Source organism: Antechinus flavipes, chromosome 2 (genome assembly GCF_016432865.1).
Source record: "Antechinus flavipes isolate AdamAnt ecotype Samford, QLD, Australia chromosome 2, AdamAnt_v2, whole genome shotgun sequence".
Classification (NCBI taxonomy): domain Eukaryota; kingdom Metazoa; phylum Chordata; class Mammalia; order Dasyuromorphia; family Dasyuridae; genus Antechinus; species Antechinus flavipes.
The window spans coordinates 657,080,065-657,098,646 of NC_067399.1; the positions used below are offsets into that span (position 1 = coordinate 657,080,065).

Here is an 18,582-nt window from a genome sequence, read left to right on the forward strand (position 1 = left end):
TTAGAAAAGAGGTAATAAAAAACAAAGTTCTAAAGAGTGAGACATGGTGAAAAGGATGCGGGCTTCAGGATCAGGACCCAAGTTCAAATCCCATCCCTACCACTTACCACATGTGTGACACTGGGTAATGAATGCACTTTAACTTTCTTGTCCTTAGATTTTACTTCCCTCCTCCTCTCCTGCTGCCATCCTTCCCCTTTCCCTTTACCCACATGAAGGCATTGGACTAATTGACAAATCTAATTTGCCTTTAAAATTCAGGGATTCTTAATCTGGGGTCTATGAACTTTTAAAAATAGATATATTTCAATATATTTGGCCTCTTTTGTAAGCCTATTTTTTTTATCTTATTCATTTAAGAACATTATTTTAAGGACTTGTTTTATCTTATTCATTTAAGAACATTATTTTACGATAGGATTTATAAGCTTCTACAGATTGCCAAAGGGATTTATGATACAGAGAGATTAAGAATCTTTTGCACAAGAACTACAAATCCCAAAGATCCCGGGGCAGCCATCAGGGAACCATTTCCTTCTCTTATGCAAACAGCCAATGAAAGGGAGAGCTGCCAAGAGTCTCCTATGACATTTGTGCTCATTAACTTCTGAGCACCTTAAAACTGGTGGCTGCTGCTTGGAGCCAGAGCTATAGAGATTGGAGGAAAGCTTCCTATTTATCTCAGGCTGTATGGTTTTTGTTTGTTGGCTGCTGGAGTTAGTCTCGATAGTACAGAATGGATGCAATACTGAACTCTAGGATGGAGGATATTGAAGATTACTATGAGTTACTGGGATGCGATGAGCTTTCTACGGTAAGAGAATTAAGATTGTTAATTTCCTCCTCTGGGAACTGAAGGAGGTGGGACTAGATCATCCCTAACATCCTTTCTTAGTCTAGAACTAGAGATCCCAAAGAGCCTTTATGGCTCAAAGTTCTGAGCTTTTAATTTTGCAATGTTGCTTAGAAAGCCCATTATGTTCATAAAATCTTTTATGAAAGAGGAGACTTTTAATATGTTTTCTTTACTTCAATGTCCTGTTTGCTATATGAGAGCTTCTATATACACCTGTGCATTAAGGTGCACCTATACTTAGTTGCCTTTGAAATGGTTTTTTACTTAGTAATGGGCTTTGGAAGTGGTGATGATTTAAAAACAAAAGATTACATTAAAAACAAAAAGACTAGATGGTTATACACACCCATATTAAAGAAAAGCCCCCAGAACAGGTTCTGATTTTTCCTCACAAGTTTTCTAACTTAATAAACGTGTATACAAACATAAGCCACTATTAGTTTGATATTTTTCTAGTACTCTTTGATTTTTATGCTCCATTTAAATGTGTACTTGATGCAGAGATCTGAGATATTTCAAAATCATGAACAAAGTGGTGTTTATAGGTCCCCCCAGATTCTAGTTCCTTTCGAGGTTACCTTTCTTTTATACTATCTATATTTTGTATGTATGCAGTTATTTGCATGAGAATTGTTTCTTCTATTAGAATATAAGCTACTTGAGAGCAGAGACATCCTCCCTATTTTTGCTTTTTTATCCGTTTCCCCAGCACTTAGTACAAAGCTTGGCTTTTTTGTAAGTGCTTGATAAATGCTTTTTGGTTGGATATAACAATATATGTAAGATTGATTAAAAAAATATACTGGGATGGGACAGGACAGGATGTGTACCTTCATTGGTATATTTCTTTTGAGAAACTTCCTCTACCAAAGCAGATATCCAATCTGTTACTAATGTTTTGTTCATCTATAAAAGATGGGGTTTGGACCAGATGACCTCTGGCCGTTGGTTTCCCCATCTCTAAAATGGTGGAATTGAACAATATGAACTGTGAGGTGATTTTCACCTCTGAATTGTTGGTATGTACTCTTAAAGACATATTAATTTTTTAACTTACAAAGAAAGGAGACAATTCTATTTCCTTTTCCCCCTCAGTCTTCCTATTTGCTACTTGTTCTCTTAATTATCATAAAGTGTAACCAACTAATGAGCATTTCTTTTATTAGTGTAATTCTCTTTTGAGGAGAAGAATATTAGGGTAGAATAATGCTGGTCACAGAGCTAGAAGGACCTGCCTTCAACTTCTGTTTCTGCCATAGTCTCACACATTACACAATCTTTTATGGCCTCCAGGAAACTTTTTAAGACTATCACTTGCAGAGCAGGTAGCCATGTAGGAATTTCTTTCTTAGGAGCTCCCTATACCAAAAAAATCATAGATCTGAGTCCTTTCTCCCTCTCCTCCTCTAAAACACCCCCTATAATCCAACAGTGATTTACAACCCATTTTCTTTATAGACAATGTTAAACCATTTCATTGAAAATATTCCATTTTACTGATAGAAAACAATGTTCAAGTTCATTTAGGCAGCACAAATCTAGTGGATTGAGGTTTGGCTTTGGAGTCAAGAAAATTAAGGTTCAAACCCCCTCTTTGACCCTTGCCTACTTAGGCTCCATGACCTGTAAAATTTCTGTTAAAATGGGGCTCACCATCACTTCTACCTCCAAGTTTGTTTTGTGGTGATTATCAGAAGAGATAAGATCTATATGGCGTTTTGAAAACCTTAAAATGTTATTTAAATATGAATTTAAATGTAAATCATGGCCTTTATTTATACTGTATATAGATAGCTCTACCTCATTAAACCTGTGTTACAAAAAACTGAACATTTACTTACTGAGCACCTACTAGAGGAAAAGCATGATAAGCACCTAAAGTGAAACAGTCCCTGGAGGCTCAGAGAAAGCCAAAGTTTCACCCATGGGCTTGTTGTTGATCCTTTGACTGATAAGTCATATTATTTCATTCATATAAGAAATTTTTCTTCAGTATGACTGTGTCTCCCCTTCCTCACAATTTTTTTTTTTCTTTTTGCTGAAGCAGTTGGGGTTAAGTGACTTGCCCAGGATCACACAGTTAGGACATGTTAAGTGTCTGAGATCACATTTGAACTCAGGTCCTCCTGACTTCAGGGCTGGTGATCTATCCACTGCACCACCTCGCTGAGTGCCACCCTCCCCCCCATTCTGTTTGCATTTCTTCCTACCTTCTGTTTGACTGATGAACCTATATTTTTAGAAGGCTTCCATGGATTTAATTTAATTCTATTACATTTTTAAAAATCATGAATTAGCAAATCCTCAACAAATTGAAACTTTTCATATATAAAGAAAGTTAAAAAAAAGTGTCTTGGTCTGAAACCATGAATCAATTGCATTCAGCTTGTTTAAAAAATACATATAATATATTTTAATATAGAGCCAACAAGGCCTTGCTTCTTTGATTCCCTTTCTGAATTTTATTCTTCTCTCTACTGTGTATTTTAGAAAAAAATGACAGTCTTCTTTTTCCCTAGATTTTTTTTTGTTTCACTCTTAATCCCTCTCCTCTTTTGTAACCAATACTTGTAATCAAACAAAATAAGTTTGCATTGTTTCAGTTGAATCAGAAAGTGTACATGTGTCCTACAATACCTGCAATCTGTGATGACGATACGTACAAAATAAATACAAAGCAAACTTACCATTTTGGTAAGTGGATATAAAGGGAAGTTAGTTAAATAGTCACAGTGATAGAGGACTTTCTGGTTGTTGTCCATTAAAGGGAGGTTCTTTCTGGGAGCAAATGAGATAGACTGATAATTTTCATTTACCATATGTATTCTTGTATGAATATCACAATAAATAGGGTAGGTACCATAGGTATTATTTTTATCACCATTGCTACATATTGCCTATTGTGTTAGGGAGGACATGCATGAAATTGTGAGTTTTGGAGGTGGTTGTTCAGCATGGGGAAGGTCACACAGGGGTCTGATGAACTGGAGTTAATAATTCTGGAAAAGAGAAAACTTGAAAATGATAACTGACTTTAAAATTTGAGGGCTATCTTGGGGCAGAAGGATTGGGCTTGTTTAGTTTCAGAGGATCCAATGAGAAGCAATGGCCAGAAGCCACAAGGAGGCAAATTGAAACTTGGGGAAAGTTCATCCCAAGTCATGATGTTCCCAAACCCAGTGGGTCTGACTTCTATTTCCCTCCAGTCTGGAAGTCAAGACTGAAAGACTCCTAGAGGGTTATGACAACATAATCTCTCAAAGTGGAGATTCTTGCTTATGTCAAAGATTAGATTCTATGGCATCCATGGAAAGTTTCTTCAACCTTGTTCACCATTTAAAGAATTATGAAAGCAGGGAGCAGAAAGCTTAAATGACTTCAGAAGCAGGATAGGGTCCCCCCTGGCTCTAGGTACAATGATCTTTCTCTTATGCATGCTGTCTTCCAAGAGTATGATTTGTCTTAATGAAGAAGTGAAAAAGTTGGTATACAAGTGCTTTCCCTCACTAACCTTACTTGTTTATTGAAATATTAATTTTCTTTCAGGTTGACCAAATCCTGGCAGAATTTAAAATCAGAGCTCTTGAATGTCATCCTGATAAGAATCCTGAAAACCCCCAAGCAGGTAGGTTTATTTTTTAATAAAAATTTTTTTTGAAAATGTGAGCATTTTTTGTTTTAACAAAAATTAATTAAAAAGCATATTGCTATTTTTCATTTGTGCATTGAGTATTGGTCCTGGAGTCAGGAAGCCCTGAGTTCAATACTCTTGGTAGGAGAAAGAAAAGGAATATATTTGAAAATAAATCAAACAGGCAAATCGCTTAATCTGTTTGCTTTAATCCACTGGAGAAGGAGATAGAAAATGAATCTAGTACCTTAGCCAAAAAAATCCCACAGACAGTATTCTGTGGTATGCAGGGTCACCATGAATTGGACACAACTGAACAAGACTGGCAGATAGTAAGTGATGAATAAATGTTTTCACTCAAGGTACAAGAGGAAAGTGGTGATCGTGGTGATGATGGCTGTTGTTAAACTATTTAAAATTTGGCTTCATTTTAGTATTGTCTGTGAGATGCTCTCCCCCCCCCCTTTTTTTTTTGGCTACACTGACTAGCCTCCTTTTCCCCTTCCCTCTCATCCTTTTATGGATCAAAAAGAGAAAAATAAAGGAAAAGAAAAAGAAAAAACAAATACTTATAACAGATGTGCACAAGCAAAATAAATGCTCCCAGAGATTGGAGCTGAAAATATATGCCTTTTTCTGCATCTTGAGTCCATCCCCTCTCAGTCCAGAGGTGTAGCTCTTTTATATTAAAGATGAGGACAGAGCTCTCAGGTGGTGCTTTGACTACTGGAATCAGGTTAGCTTAAAAGGCCAAGGTCTCCTATTTCATCCAGGGCCATCTCCAGTTTTGCACAGATCTCTCATGCAAATCCAATGTCTTTCATCTCCCTGATGACATGGCCCCCCTTAAGCGGGAAGGACAAACAGCCATAGCCACACCACTTTCCTCTTGTACCATATCATGTTTTAATAATGGAAACATTTATTAATCACTTACTGTTTGCCAATCTTGTTCAGTTGTGTCCAACTGACCTTGCACACCACAGAATGTCAATACTATCTGAGGGACTTTCTTGGCTAAGGTGCTCAAGTGGTTTGTTATCTCCTTTTCTTTCTTTCTTTCTTTCTTTTTTTTTTTTAATAACTTTTTATTGACAGAACTCATGCCAGGGTAATTTTTTACAGCATTATCTCTTGCATTCACTTCTGTTCCTATTTTTCTCCTCCCTCCCTCCACTCCCTCCCCCAGATGGCAAGCAGTCTTTTACTTGTTAAATATGTTGCAGTATATCCTAGATACAATATATGTGTGCAGAACCGAACAGTTCTCTTGTTGCACAGGGAGAATTGGATTCAGAAGGTATAAATAACCCGGGAAGAAAAACAAAAGTGCAAGCAGTTTATATTCATCTCCCAGTGTTCTTTTTCTGGGTGTAGCTGCTTCTGTCCGTTTTTGATCAATTAAAGCTTTCTTTATCGAAGAGATCCACTTCCATCAGAATACATTCTCAAACAGTATCATTGTTGAGGTATATAATGATCTCCTGGTTCTGCTCGTTTCACTTAGCATTGTTATCTCCTTTTCCAGTGGATTAAAGCAAACAGAGTAAGTTATTTGCCTGGAGTCACAGGAGCAGTAAGTGTCTGAGATCAGACTTGAACTCAGGACTTCTGACTCCAGAGCCAATGCTCTATCCACTGAGCCACCTAGCTGCTTCCATTTAGTGGCTATCAATGTCTATTGATATTCTTTACCAATATTAAATATTGGGTAATAGTGGGAATAAAGAATAACAGAAGCAGGTTGGCCTAGTGGATGGTGAGCTGGCATTAAAGCCAAGCAGATGTGAGTTCGAGTCTTCCTTTTAATATATACCAACTGTGACTCTGCTCTAGGCAACTCTCTAAAACTGTAAATTGCAGAGAAGGTATAACCCTGTATTTGTGGAGGAATTTCTTATGCAAGAATTCCTTATTCCAGTGAAATCCCAGGTCCAGATCTTATCCCTGTTCTTATTTACCAAGATCTTTCTCAATTTGTAGAGATATACGTACTCTTCATTCAAAGAGCATATATACAGTAGGAGGACCCAACATAGAGAAGGGAGAGTTGGCTAGGGAAGAATGCTTTGTTTGGTATGGGAAGTTATAGAGATGGATGAGAGCCATAGAGATTATAGGAAAATAGATTCTGAGTTGGAAAGAGCCCTCAAGCTCATTTAGCTCAACTCCCTCCTATGGAGTGGGTAACTCCTGTCCAGGCTGGCTTTGCCCAAGATCACACAGCGACAAAATATCAGAAGCTAGGTCCTTTAAAATTCAGCAGACACTTTCTTTCCCAAAGCAGTGTTAATCTTGGCTTGGTTTTTGATCACAGAATAAGAGGTGGAGAGTGAGGATGTTGGTGATGCAGCAGGGTGAATGGCAAGGCCGCCAGAAGAATGGCTGGTGGGATATGATATGAAGCATATCGAGATCTTCGGTCTGGAGTCAGCAAGTTATAGAGGACCATGAGTAATTTCATTGTCGGACTCACCAGTCAGAACACATGTTCTAAGAACTTAGTTACCTAAATACTTTGTTACCCAGGGTGTGGTCCCAAGAGATCCAGGAAAAGCAATAACAGGGGGGTGGTGGAAAGTAAGTGGTTGGGTAGGTTCTGAGATAATATCCTTTATTTTGTGATAATTAAGTATTTCCATCAGCAAAATAGGAGTCAAATACTACTGGAAAGTAGTCTATTTACTTTCTGACAGAGGAGTTAAGCAACTCACAATTAGGTTTATGTCTTTGAACAGAAACAATAATGCAAGTATAAATATTTGAGAAACACTTTGTTTTTCAAAACAAAACAAAGCAGATTTTTTTTTTCTTTTTAATGAAACTTGCCCTATGGTAGCTTTTACGTAGTTCTGGAAAATATCCGAGAATGTCACGGATTTTGCTTGATCCTTGTCACGTCTAGTTGCCATGGAGACAGACTTTACGCAATATTTCTGAACCTGAGATTGAATAAATATTGTTTAAAGAGAAAGGATATCCATGTCCATATCTTCTTTTATGGCATTAAATTAAGGAGGTGACTTCAATGGAAGTGATTCTGTACCTTAGACCTCGTCATAGAACCAACTCTGAGGTTCCGGGAGGCTGTAACTTGGACCCTCATAAGGGTCAAATCCTTGTCTTACAAGGGAGAAGCTGAGACCCATAAAAGAGAAAGGAGCTTACTCTTTGAGCTTACTAAGAATTAGAACTAAAAGGAACCTCGGAGACCATCCAGCCCAAGACTCATTTTCTACATGATGAGAAATGATTTACTCAAAGTCTTAGAAAAAGGAACAAAAAAGAGCATGGCTTGAATCCTTGACCTTGAAGGTCCTCTGGCTCTAAATCCAGTTCTTTAATCATTACATTACAGAGACTAGCCATTTTATTATTAATTTAATTTTTAATTAATTCTCTTTTTTTTGGTGAGGTAATTGAAATTAAATGACTTTCTCAGAGTCCCAGCTAGAATGTATTAAGTATCTAAGTTCAGATTTGAACTCAGGGACTCTAAACTTCAGGGCTAATGCTCTATCCACTGTCATCTAGCTGCTCTTTTAGCCATTTTATTTAATATGTGAAAGATCAGACCTATCAATTGTGTCATTTGAAGCAGTTATTTTAAGATTAAAAAAAACCTTTTCTTTTAGTATAATTTCTTCTATCAGTATAAGTTTATGGATCTGACAAATCATTATAAACAGATATTATAATTTCATTTGGAAATGAAAATTTTTGTCCTTTGATTTCTAGTATCTATAGTTTGTTTTTCAGAGTATTCTTATATTTTAGACCTTCTAGTATATAAATTTAAGAATATTGGGAAAGATATTAATTTCTGCAAGTTAAAGAGGTTATAAAAAGGTCTTTATAAGATTAATAAAGCATTATATTTTAAAATGATTTCTAAAATTTCCCCCCAAATAAGATAATTTTAACTATTCTTCCAACTTCCTTCCTTTCCTGCCTCCCTTTCTCCTCTCTCTCTGTATCTCTGTCTCGCTATGTAAAAAGATATAGTTTTTCTGTCACTTCATTCCCTTTCTCCAATTCCTACCCACTGTACCTACTTTTATAAGACTGAAAAGCCAGGATTTTTTTATTTTTGATCACAGAACAAGAGATGGAAAGTAGAGGGGTGTTGGGTGTTGGTGATAGTGATGTTTCATATCCTATCTGACCAGCCATCCCTCTGGTGTTCTTGCCACCCACCCTGCCGCATCACCTTCATCACCCATCTCTGCCCTATCCCCCAAACACACCAAACTAACAAAAAACTCGGTTTACTCCAGGTTCATTTACTCCAGGTGGGTATGTTAATGTCTCTGAGATCTTGAACATAACAGTAATGGATATTTATCATTAAGATCTGCATAGATTGGGCCCCAGAATGAGTGAATTTGAATTTTGAGTTAATTTTATTGCTGTTGCTACATTCTTGCTGTGAAAGTGACTAGTTTGGGAAACAGTGGAGTTGCTTTTCACACCTTATATATTTTAGTCACAGGCCAATGTGGAAACAACTGATTTTTAAAAAACAAATTAAATGTTCACACATCAAAATTAATTGCCCACATAAATTTCTGTGAAAATTTAAAGTTGACAAAATGTTTTCCCCACAATAACCGTGTGGAGTAGAAGATCTAACTGTAATGATTCTTATTTTGTAAGTGGAAAAAAAAAAGATTTAGAAAGATGGGATAGATTTAATAAACCTATAGGTATTTATTAAGCATATAGGTACATAGGACACAATGACAGAAGTGAGATAAATCTTGCCCTTGAGGAGCTTACATTCTCCCAGGGTCATATAACACATTCACAGACAAGTAAATGTCAGCATTATGGCTATTTTAAAAATCAGTTCTTCATTTTCTAACTCATAATCTCTATTTTCTAGCTTTATGAGATCTCCTAGCTGTTTGGCTCTGTTTTACTTGAAGCTAGGTTTCATTGGTGTAGGGAAGCTCCTTAATAGTTCAATTGCAATGAAACTGCTTAGAAAATGCTGCATTTCTGGTGTCAGGCTCCAGGTTTACTCTCCCAAATCTACTTCCCCCTCTCAGGATCCTAGGGGACCTTGCAGGACTGGGGATAATTAGCTTTAGGAACTGGTGTTTATTAAGGTCCTGCAATAAAGTAGTTGGTCCAAAAACATCCCCTTAAACTGGAGGCATTCTCTCCCATGAATACATATAGATTCTGGGAGAAAGTGGGCTCATACTTAGAACACATGTAACAAATGATGTTATTCAAAAACTGGTTTTCTTCCTATTATGGGGGAACTCATGCAGTTCCCTTAGATACAATGTAGCTTTGTTCCAGGCTCATTGTGTAGTCCTGATGTGAACTTTCCTCAGTGCATTTAGTTTGTTCTGATGTCCCTTCCCCTCCAACCTCCCAGAAAGACACTATATAAGAAATGATATTTTTAAAGAAAAAAAGACCCAGCAAAACTGATCAATACACTAAAAAAGTCTGAAAATATATACAATATCCCGTACACACTGACCTTTTACCTGTACAAAGGGTAAAAGTGATAATATCTTTTTCTATTTTTTCTTTGGAGCCAAGTCTATTCTTTGTAATTTCGCATCATTTACTTTCCATTGTTTTATGGTGCTCTAGTGCACTCCCTCCTTCTTATTCCCCCCTCCCCCTCCCCCCCCTACAATTTACATTGGTGCGTTCATTGTGTGTATTGTTTTCTTAGTTCTGCTTACTTACTCTGAATCAGGTCATGTAAGTCCTTACTTTCTCTTCCATAGTCATCTTATTTGTTGTTTCTTATAGCACAGTAATATTATAATAATGTATCTCAATTTGCTCTGCCATTCCTCACTGATTTTGTTTTCAGTTCTTTCCTCATTCTCATTCTCTCTCTCTCTCTCTCTCTCTCTCTCTCTCTCTCTCTCTCTCTCTCTCTGTCTCTGTCTCTCCTTCTCTCTGTCTGTCTGTCTGTCTGTCTGTCTCTCTTTCTTTCTTTCTCTCTCTGTCTGTCTGTCTTTTCCTTTCTCTTTCTCTCTCTCTCTCTCTTATACACACATATACACACTGCTACTATAAATCCTTTGGTATATTCTTAGAGTTTCTTTTTGGACCTCCTTGGGATGTGTGCTTATTCATGTAATCCCTGGGTTTGGATTTCCTTTTAGTAATCTTTTAAATTATATTGTTGTAGTAATTTCATATATGACCTTTTGGGCTTACTTATTTTACTCTGCGTTTTTTATTTCTGTCATCTCTTTTTGTACAATATTGTTCCATTTGTAAATAGAAACATGATTTCATCTATTTGGAAGTTTTCTCCAGTAATGTAGATTGTAACCCTTCCCATCCTATGTGATTCTTCTTTATAGTCCTCCATAAATTCTCTACAGAGGATGCCCTCATTGTGCTAGAAGCCTGATTTGCTCTCTGACATTTTGAAAGTTCCAGAGGAACATTTACCATATCAGCTTTCTCCATTATATCTTTTATTCGTGACATCATCATTCCTGTTCTTTTTTGAATTTCCTTATTGGTTCTTTTTGCATCTTGAGGGAGCTCACATTATTGTTCTTTGTAATATCTATTTTTAATTCTGTTGCATTCAATGACTTATTGCCATATAATAACAGTGGCTGAATGGTGGTATTAAAATAATAGGTTTTTGTTTGCATGAATGAATGAATAAGAAACCATTTATTAAGCATTTAGTGCAGTGCTTCACACATAGTAAGTGCTGTGAATACAACTACTAGCAAACCAGACAGGCTCTACCCTCAAGGAACTTACATTGTAATAGAGGCAACAGATATGGTGAATTAGATTGTAAACTCTTTAAGGGCAGGGACATTCCCCCCCCCTTTTTTTTTATCACTGCTGCTTACCATAGCACTTGGCACATAGTAGGCACTTGATACATGTTTATTTATTTATTGATTGAATGAATGATGGCCAGGGAAGGGATTTTACAGATTTGGGAATTTACAGAAATGGCAAATGGAGCCATAGTGAAGTACATTGACATGTCATTTCAAAAAGCAATAATAGTATTAGTTTGATTACAATTCTCAGAATGGGAGGTGGAAAGATAATGGGGATAATCCAAACCCTTATGCCAATTACTAGCTGTTTGATCTTGGACAACTTAACCTCTGTCTGCCTCACTTTCCTCAATCTCTCAGGGATGTTGTAAAGATCAAATGAGGTAATATCATTCCCTACTCTAGGGAAAGAGTCAGGGTAGAATATAGTCCCAGGGAATTAAGAATTGAGTACAGTAATTTAATTCCTTCAGAGTATGGTCTAGTTTGTAGAGGCTGCATCAATAGGGCAGAAACGGATTCCATGAGAATCCTGGAGTAATTAAAGGAATTTTGTAATTTCCTGAAGACACAGCTTGCTATAATCTTCCTGTCCAATCAAAGAAAACAAACAAAAATATTGATATGCCATTGGTCTTAAAATTAATTTACTTTCTAAATCCATAAGTATATTTTTTCTTTTTCTTCTTTCAATTCCCTCTCCCCGTGAGGGAAAAAAACAAAAACCAACCAAACCAAACCCAAACCCTTGTGGCAAATATGTAAACAAGCAAAATAAATTTTCATATTTGCTCTATCCAAAAATATTATGTCTCATTCAATATCTTGAGTACCTCACCTCTCTGACAGGAAGTATGTTCCATAGTTTTATTTACCCATCAGCCAATCGATGAACACTCATTTTATTTCTAGATCTTTGCCACCACAAAGAAAGAATGCAGTAATCAATTTTTTGGTATTGATTAAATAGTCAAAGAGAAAAACAAATATCGAATCAATTGATTGTCTGAAAACAATCCAAACCCTTATGCCAATTACAACAGACACATTGCCATGTCTTACTAATCAATGAAATCGAGTATTTGGTTGATTTCAACACAGTAGAAATGAGAAATGAGACAGTGAGAGAGACTTGCATGGTGAAATAGGCAGAATGCAGCAAAAAGCCTGTCTAGCTTTGAAGCAGAGCAAAGGTTGAAATCTTTGGTTTTATCATTCCTTTTAAGACTTTTCCACATGATTTATTTTTGTTCTTGCTTAACAGAAGCCCATTTTCTGCAAATGGGAATATGTTTATCTTATGTGATTCATTTGATTACTTCATATATTGAAAGACATACATCAAATGAAATTGGCTTTTATCTTCTACAGTGGGATAGGAAGGGAGATTAGAGAAAGGGGAGGAATGCTTTCCAGCAAAGATAATCTGTCCTTTGATCTTTGTTTATCAGTGTTGCTTAGTGATCCACATTAATAGAGGCCACAGAATTTCCTGGTAGAAAACCCAAATGATGTCTCCCTCTTGCATCATGTAATGGTGGCTCATAACGTATAATTCCTAACTCAAAACACTAAAAAAAAAATCTCTATAACCTCTGTGCCTATGGTAGGAGGGAAACATCAGCCCGGTGAACAATTCAATTCAACAAGTGCTAATTAAGGTACCCACTGTATAGTAGGGGGTCTTAAAATGGGGATCCATTGATCCTCCCCATCCCCAAGGGATTTGGGAGATTTATTTCAGAAAACTCATGAATTTGAATAAGAAAAAATTAATAGTGTTACTTTCACTAACCTATAACCAGATTACAATTATGAAGGAATTAGATTACTGAACTCAATTTTTAACTCCCTGGAGTTCTAATTCAGTCTCAGAGGCTTATTAGCTGTTTGATCTTGGACAACTTAACCTCTGTCTGCCTCACTTTCCTCTATCTCTCAGGGATGTTGTAAAGATCAAATGAGGTAATATCAGTAAAGTTCTGAGCACAGTGCCTAGCATATAGGCACTTAATAAATTCTTCTGGTTCCTTCTCTTGCCTGGCTGGCTTTGTGCATTATTACTAACCATCTAAGGTATCACCTCCTTTGTAAAACTTTTCCTGATTCATTTCCCCTCAACCTTTGGCTCTTTCTTCTCAATTTATCTTGTATCTGCTCATTTTTGTATTTATGCATTTATTCACTTCCCTTCAACCCCTTCCTTTATTTCACCTCCCTTCCCCATTATTCCCATTTGGTAGCTGGTCTCAATCTTACCTAAAACAGAAGGGAATTAATAGAATCACAAAACCCTAACTATAAATGAGGAGACTAGTAGGTTGTCTATATGGGAGCAGGCTCTTTCTGTCATGTGCATTGGGTCAAAAGTATAGAAACATATTTTTGGGTTTTAAAATAACTTTCTAAGAAAAAAGTATTTTTCGTTTGTCCTTTTTTTTCTCCCAGTGGAAAATTTCCAGAGGCTCCAGAAGGCCAAGGATATTCTGACCAATGAGGAGAGTCGGGATCGCTATGACTACTGGCGGAGAAGCAGGATTCCCATCCCTTTCCACCAGTGGGAAGCTCTGAGTAACTCAGTCAAAACAGTAGGTTTCTCTCTTTGATGGTCATGTGGCAAGTATTCCTAAGTACCACTGTAGAGTAGATCTTTGTCTTAATGTAAGGGTCACTGGTGGAGAAGAGATCCAGTAATCTACTAGAAGAAATGGACCTTATTGTAAAATGCACCACTATGCATTATCCACTGGATCATTGTATATTGAATTTGGACTTGAGGTGCAAGGTTCAAATCTTGGCTTTGCTATTTACTATCTGGGTAACTTGGTAGTTGCTGTGATTCACTTGAGATTTTTGGGATTACTTTGGTTAGTTCAATAAATGGATCTTCCTGATCCCATTGACTCTATCAATCAGTGAATTTGATCCTAGATCTCTGAGTAGAAAGGATCTCAGGGACCATCTAATTCAACTTCCTATTTTTCCATTTGAGGAAACTGGATCCTCAACATTTACCCAAGGTCACACAGAACCTATGGTCGAACTAATCCATCATTTGAATTGAGCATAAAAAATTGGCTAGCACAGAAATTACCTTATTAGCTCAAATTGTTAACAAGCTATAAATATCTTCTATCCATATGAAATGTCATCCATTTGAAAGTCCTCATGCTGCCGTGTTCACACTATCGGTGGCACATTCAAGAATTTGTATGAGGGCATTGGCTAGGAGCTATGGAATTAGCTATGATTAAGAAAAAAAATTGAAGTAATATTTATTTCTGGATGCTCTGCATAATCTGTCAAAAGAATCTATTTTTCTCTGGGAAATGACCAAGGAACTTTGGTAGAAAAAAAAATCTATATTGATTTTGTAAGACTTTTCTAGATGAAGGTAACAAAATATCTGAAAGTTTTACTGATTTAATTTCTCTTTGTGACTGCAATAATCATAGCTGCATACTAATTATTTGTCACTTGTGCTTTGTTAGCCATTCATTTTCGACAGTGAGTCTTCATTTAACTTCAGTTGAGTTTCAATCAATCAATAAGTATTTACTATGTTCCAGATTCTGTGATAAATACTAAGGAAGTAAGGATAAAAGGGAAACAGTTTTTGCCCTCAAGGAAATTGTGTCTTGAAAAAGTCTCCCTCCTGCTCTCCCACTTGCACTGGGAACAAACAACATAAAACCCTTCTAACAAATTTAAAAAGTCAAATAGAACAAAAATGCATGTCTAATTCTGCCTATTTAGTTAATTATCTCTCTATGAGGGAAAGAATAGCATTCATCACTGGTTCTCTGTAATCATGACTAGTGATTGCTTTGAGTGGAGTTCTCAAGTCTCTGAAAGTTGTTTGCTTTTACAATGTTATTATTGTATATATTATTCTGTACATTTCATTTTACATCTGTTTATATAGGGACATCTGTTCATATAAGGTTTCTCCGAACTTCTCCACCTGCTTTTTCATTTCTTGCTGAATGAAGTAAGGAAGGAGAGACATTGTTATGTTCAAATGGGAGACACAAGATGCATTTATAGAACTACATACAAATCACATACAAAAGTAACCTTGCATGGTAGACACTGTCCGTGATGGAACAGAAAATGCCTCCTGTAGGGGTTATCTGTGCTGATTCTTGAAGAAAAAGAGCTTCTAAGAGGTGTAGGTGTAGAGGGAGAACTTCTAGGGATACAAGATAGTGCAGAAACATTGAGCCAGCAGCTACAAAGCACTTATTAAGTGCCTACTATGTGCCCTGGACTGTGTTCGGTTATAAAAAAGGTAAAATACAGTCCCTGTTCTTAAAGGACTTATAGTGTAATGGAGGAGATGGGAGCTGCTCAGGGCCTAATTGGTAAAAATTTAACAATTAGACTTTTAGAACAAAAATGTATGTGTGCTACACATTTAAATTTAATCTACATTATTATCTGTTTCTAAAGTTTAATAAATCAAGTCCTGGTTTAGAGTATATGCTTATTTCCAAGGTATAAATGCTCACACTGAAAAATTTCCCCCACATTCATTCATTTATTTTATTTTTAATTTATGGAATAAAGCAAGCATTTACATAGCATAGTATAATAAAAAAGATGACTATACATGAAAAATATCTACTTTTTCCTTTTTTTCTTTCCTCTTTCCTTTCTTAATGAGAGATGACTGCCATTAGAAACAAATAAGTATGTGTGTGTGTGTGTGCGTGTGTGTGTATGTCCGTGTATATGGAGATAGATATGTAAACTGATTCTATACATACTTCTATTTATCATTTCTTTCTCTGATGCAGATAGTGTCTTTCTTCAAATATCCTTTATAGTTAATAATTAACATAGTATAATTTATATGGTTAATTATAGTTAATAATATAGATAATTAATATGTAGTTAATTAATAATTATAATTAATCCTTAATAGTTAAGATGACTTATTTGCTCAGTCATTCTTAAAACAATATTGCTGTTACTGTGTACAGTGTTCTCTTAGTTCTGCTCTTACACTGAAAATTTACCATTTTTCTCTCCTGAACTGGACTGGCGCCAGCCCCATTACTTTCTATGGAATATCATGTGATCAGAATGACCATTAGATCAGTAGAGTGGCAGGGGGTGTTCAGAAGTACTGGTGTAGGGCAGGTTGTTCCAAACAGAAGAGTCCCTTACCCATCCTTGGAATAATAGAGAACTAGTGGAGGGTGAGTGGAAATTTGTGCTTCAGCTAAGAACCTTCTCTGAGCTGTCCTATTGTGCCTCAAGTCCCATAAAGAACTAGTTAGATCAGAAGACAAATGTGGATTTTAAACAATACTCTGGTCTATTCTGGGAGGAGACTGGCCAAAATTACGTGTCAGGATTCTAATCCCTCAACATGTTACTCCAGGTTTGCACACAGGAGTCAATCCTATTTAATTATTAATGGGTCGCCAAATGATCCCCATCTAGGCCTATGTGAGCATTTTGAAGACCCAATGTATTCTAGGTACAGTACTGACTCTGAATCTACTTTGATAGGAATTATGGCCCTAGGCCAAGTCCACTAAGTTGGCATCATACAAAGTCCGGAGTACAGATATGTAGTTGTTGATCAACTGAGAAATGGTTCTGAGAGCTGCGTGTGGTAGTCAGCGATTGCTAACGGAGGCATTTTCTCCAGAATAGAATCTGTAGCAATAAAATCCTCTCAGGTTGAAGGCCTGCTTAGCCCTTGACTTTTTCCAATACTGATGCCTTAAGATCCCTGGAGGAAAGGTGATTGGATATAAGCCAAGGAACTTTAAAAATAAACTTTTTCTTTATACCACTAATGTCTTTTGCTAAGTAGAGAAATTATAGCAGTTAGTTTGCTTTTAATTTTTCAAATACTAATTATTTGCATTTTATCTTAATTATATTTTAAAATTTAAATAATATATTTTCTTAAAGGTCTGCTATATTTTAAAATGTTTTAATTGATTTGGGGTCAAGATTATTTTCATAGGAACATTTCAAATTTCATAATGAAAATCAATAGTCAAATCAATCTTACATGCAAATCTTTCAAAGCTCACTTACTTATGTATTCTCTAAAGCAAGACGTGCTAAGACTGCATTGGAGCAGAGTAATATCATGGACAGACAAGAAGACTTGGATGTTAACCTTCTCTCTGGCTCTTTCTAGCTGGGCCTTACTTAGCTTAGCTACTTAATCTAGAAAATGAGAGGTTTGGATTGGATGCCTTTTAAGATTCCTTCCAGCTCTACATTTATGATCCTTGAGGTTTTATTATCATTTTCATGTAAAACCTCCCCCCCCTATATTCAGGGGTTTGTGAATATATGACACAAAGGACAAGGGATGGAGAACAGACAAAATTCTTCCAAAGAGGCTCAGGCACGTCACTGCCATGGTGAGTAGGCCCAGTGGTTCCTTATGCCAGTCAAACCATGTCACCGTCCTACTCAGTAAACTCCAGCAGCACCTCCAGGATCAAATTCAAAAATCCTCTGTTTGCTGTTGAAAGTCCTTCATAATTCAGCTGCCCACATCCCTTCAGTCTTCTTCCATCTTCCTCTCTACCATGTACCCTTTGATCTAGTGAAATGACCTCCTGGCTGTTCCTCAAACAAGATGTGCCATCCCCTACCTTCAGGTGTCTCATTCCCTGTTCCCCATTCGTGGAAGGCTCCCTCTATTCATCTGTGCCTCCTTACCCCCTTCAGTTCCATTTCCCTTCAACTGCTCTTAATTCCTCTATTAGTTATTCCCTAATTGTTCATGGTTGTTTGGTGTCTCCTTTTTAGATCGTGGGATCCTTATGAGTAAGGACTGGCTTTTTTCTCTTTTTTGTGACCACAGGGCTTACCACAGTGATCACACTGTCTGTTTGCACAGGATTAGTACAGACATAAAATAGGAAATGCAAATTTTTTTTCTTTCTCTAGTGAGTTAAATGATTTTTTTCAAATTAACTGTCAAAAAAGTGACAGTTATTTGTTTAAGGAATTTAATATCCTTTTTGTTGGGTTGGTATCTATACAAGTAATCAAAAGTAAATCTGTCTTATCACTGTAACTCAGTTCACACACTTAGAAATAAATTCTAGCTGTCTCTCTCTATCCAGACTTGGTGGATGACATTTGGTGATGGGGCGGGATAGTGATTTTAAGCACAGATAAATTAAATGACTCTACCTGCTCTTTCTGACCACGTTCAGTCTCTTGTATGTAGCAATATGCCATATGTCCTTTAATAACTCTCTTTACCAAATTCAAGAGTGTTACTTCTTTGATTTGTAATTTTTTTTTTTTTTGCT

General features: G+C 36.5%; 1 protein-coding gene across 1 annotated transcript in view; it reads left to right on the plus strand.

Moving 5' to 3' along the window:
* The first annotated feature begins 578 nt into the window (after nucleotides 1-578).
* The window catches only part of DNAJC12 (DnaJ heat shock protein family (Hsp40) member C12), a 29,992-nt gene continuing 11,988 nt past the window's right edge, over nucleotides 579-18,582 (plus strand). Inside the window, exons 1-3 of the mRNA XM_051982592.1 lie at nucleotides 579-814; nucleotides 4,403-4,481; nucleotides 13,730-13,869. Coding sequence (XP_051838552.1) covers nucleotides 737-814; nucleotides 4,403-4,481; nucleotides 13,730-13,869 — 297 coding nt within the window. The 5' untranslated portion in view covers nucleotides 579-736. The remainder of the gene's footprint in view (nucleotides 815-4,402; nucleotides 4,482-13,729; nucleotides 13,870-18,582) is intronic.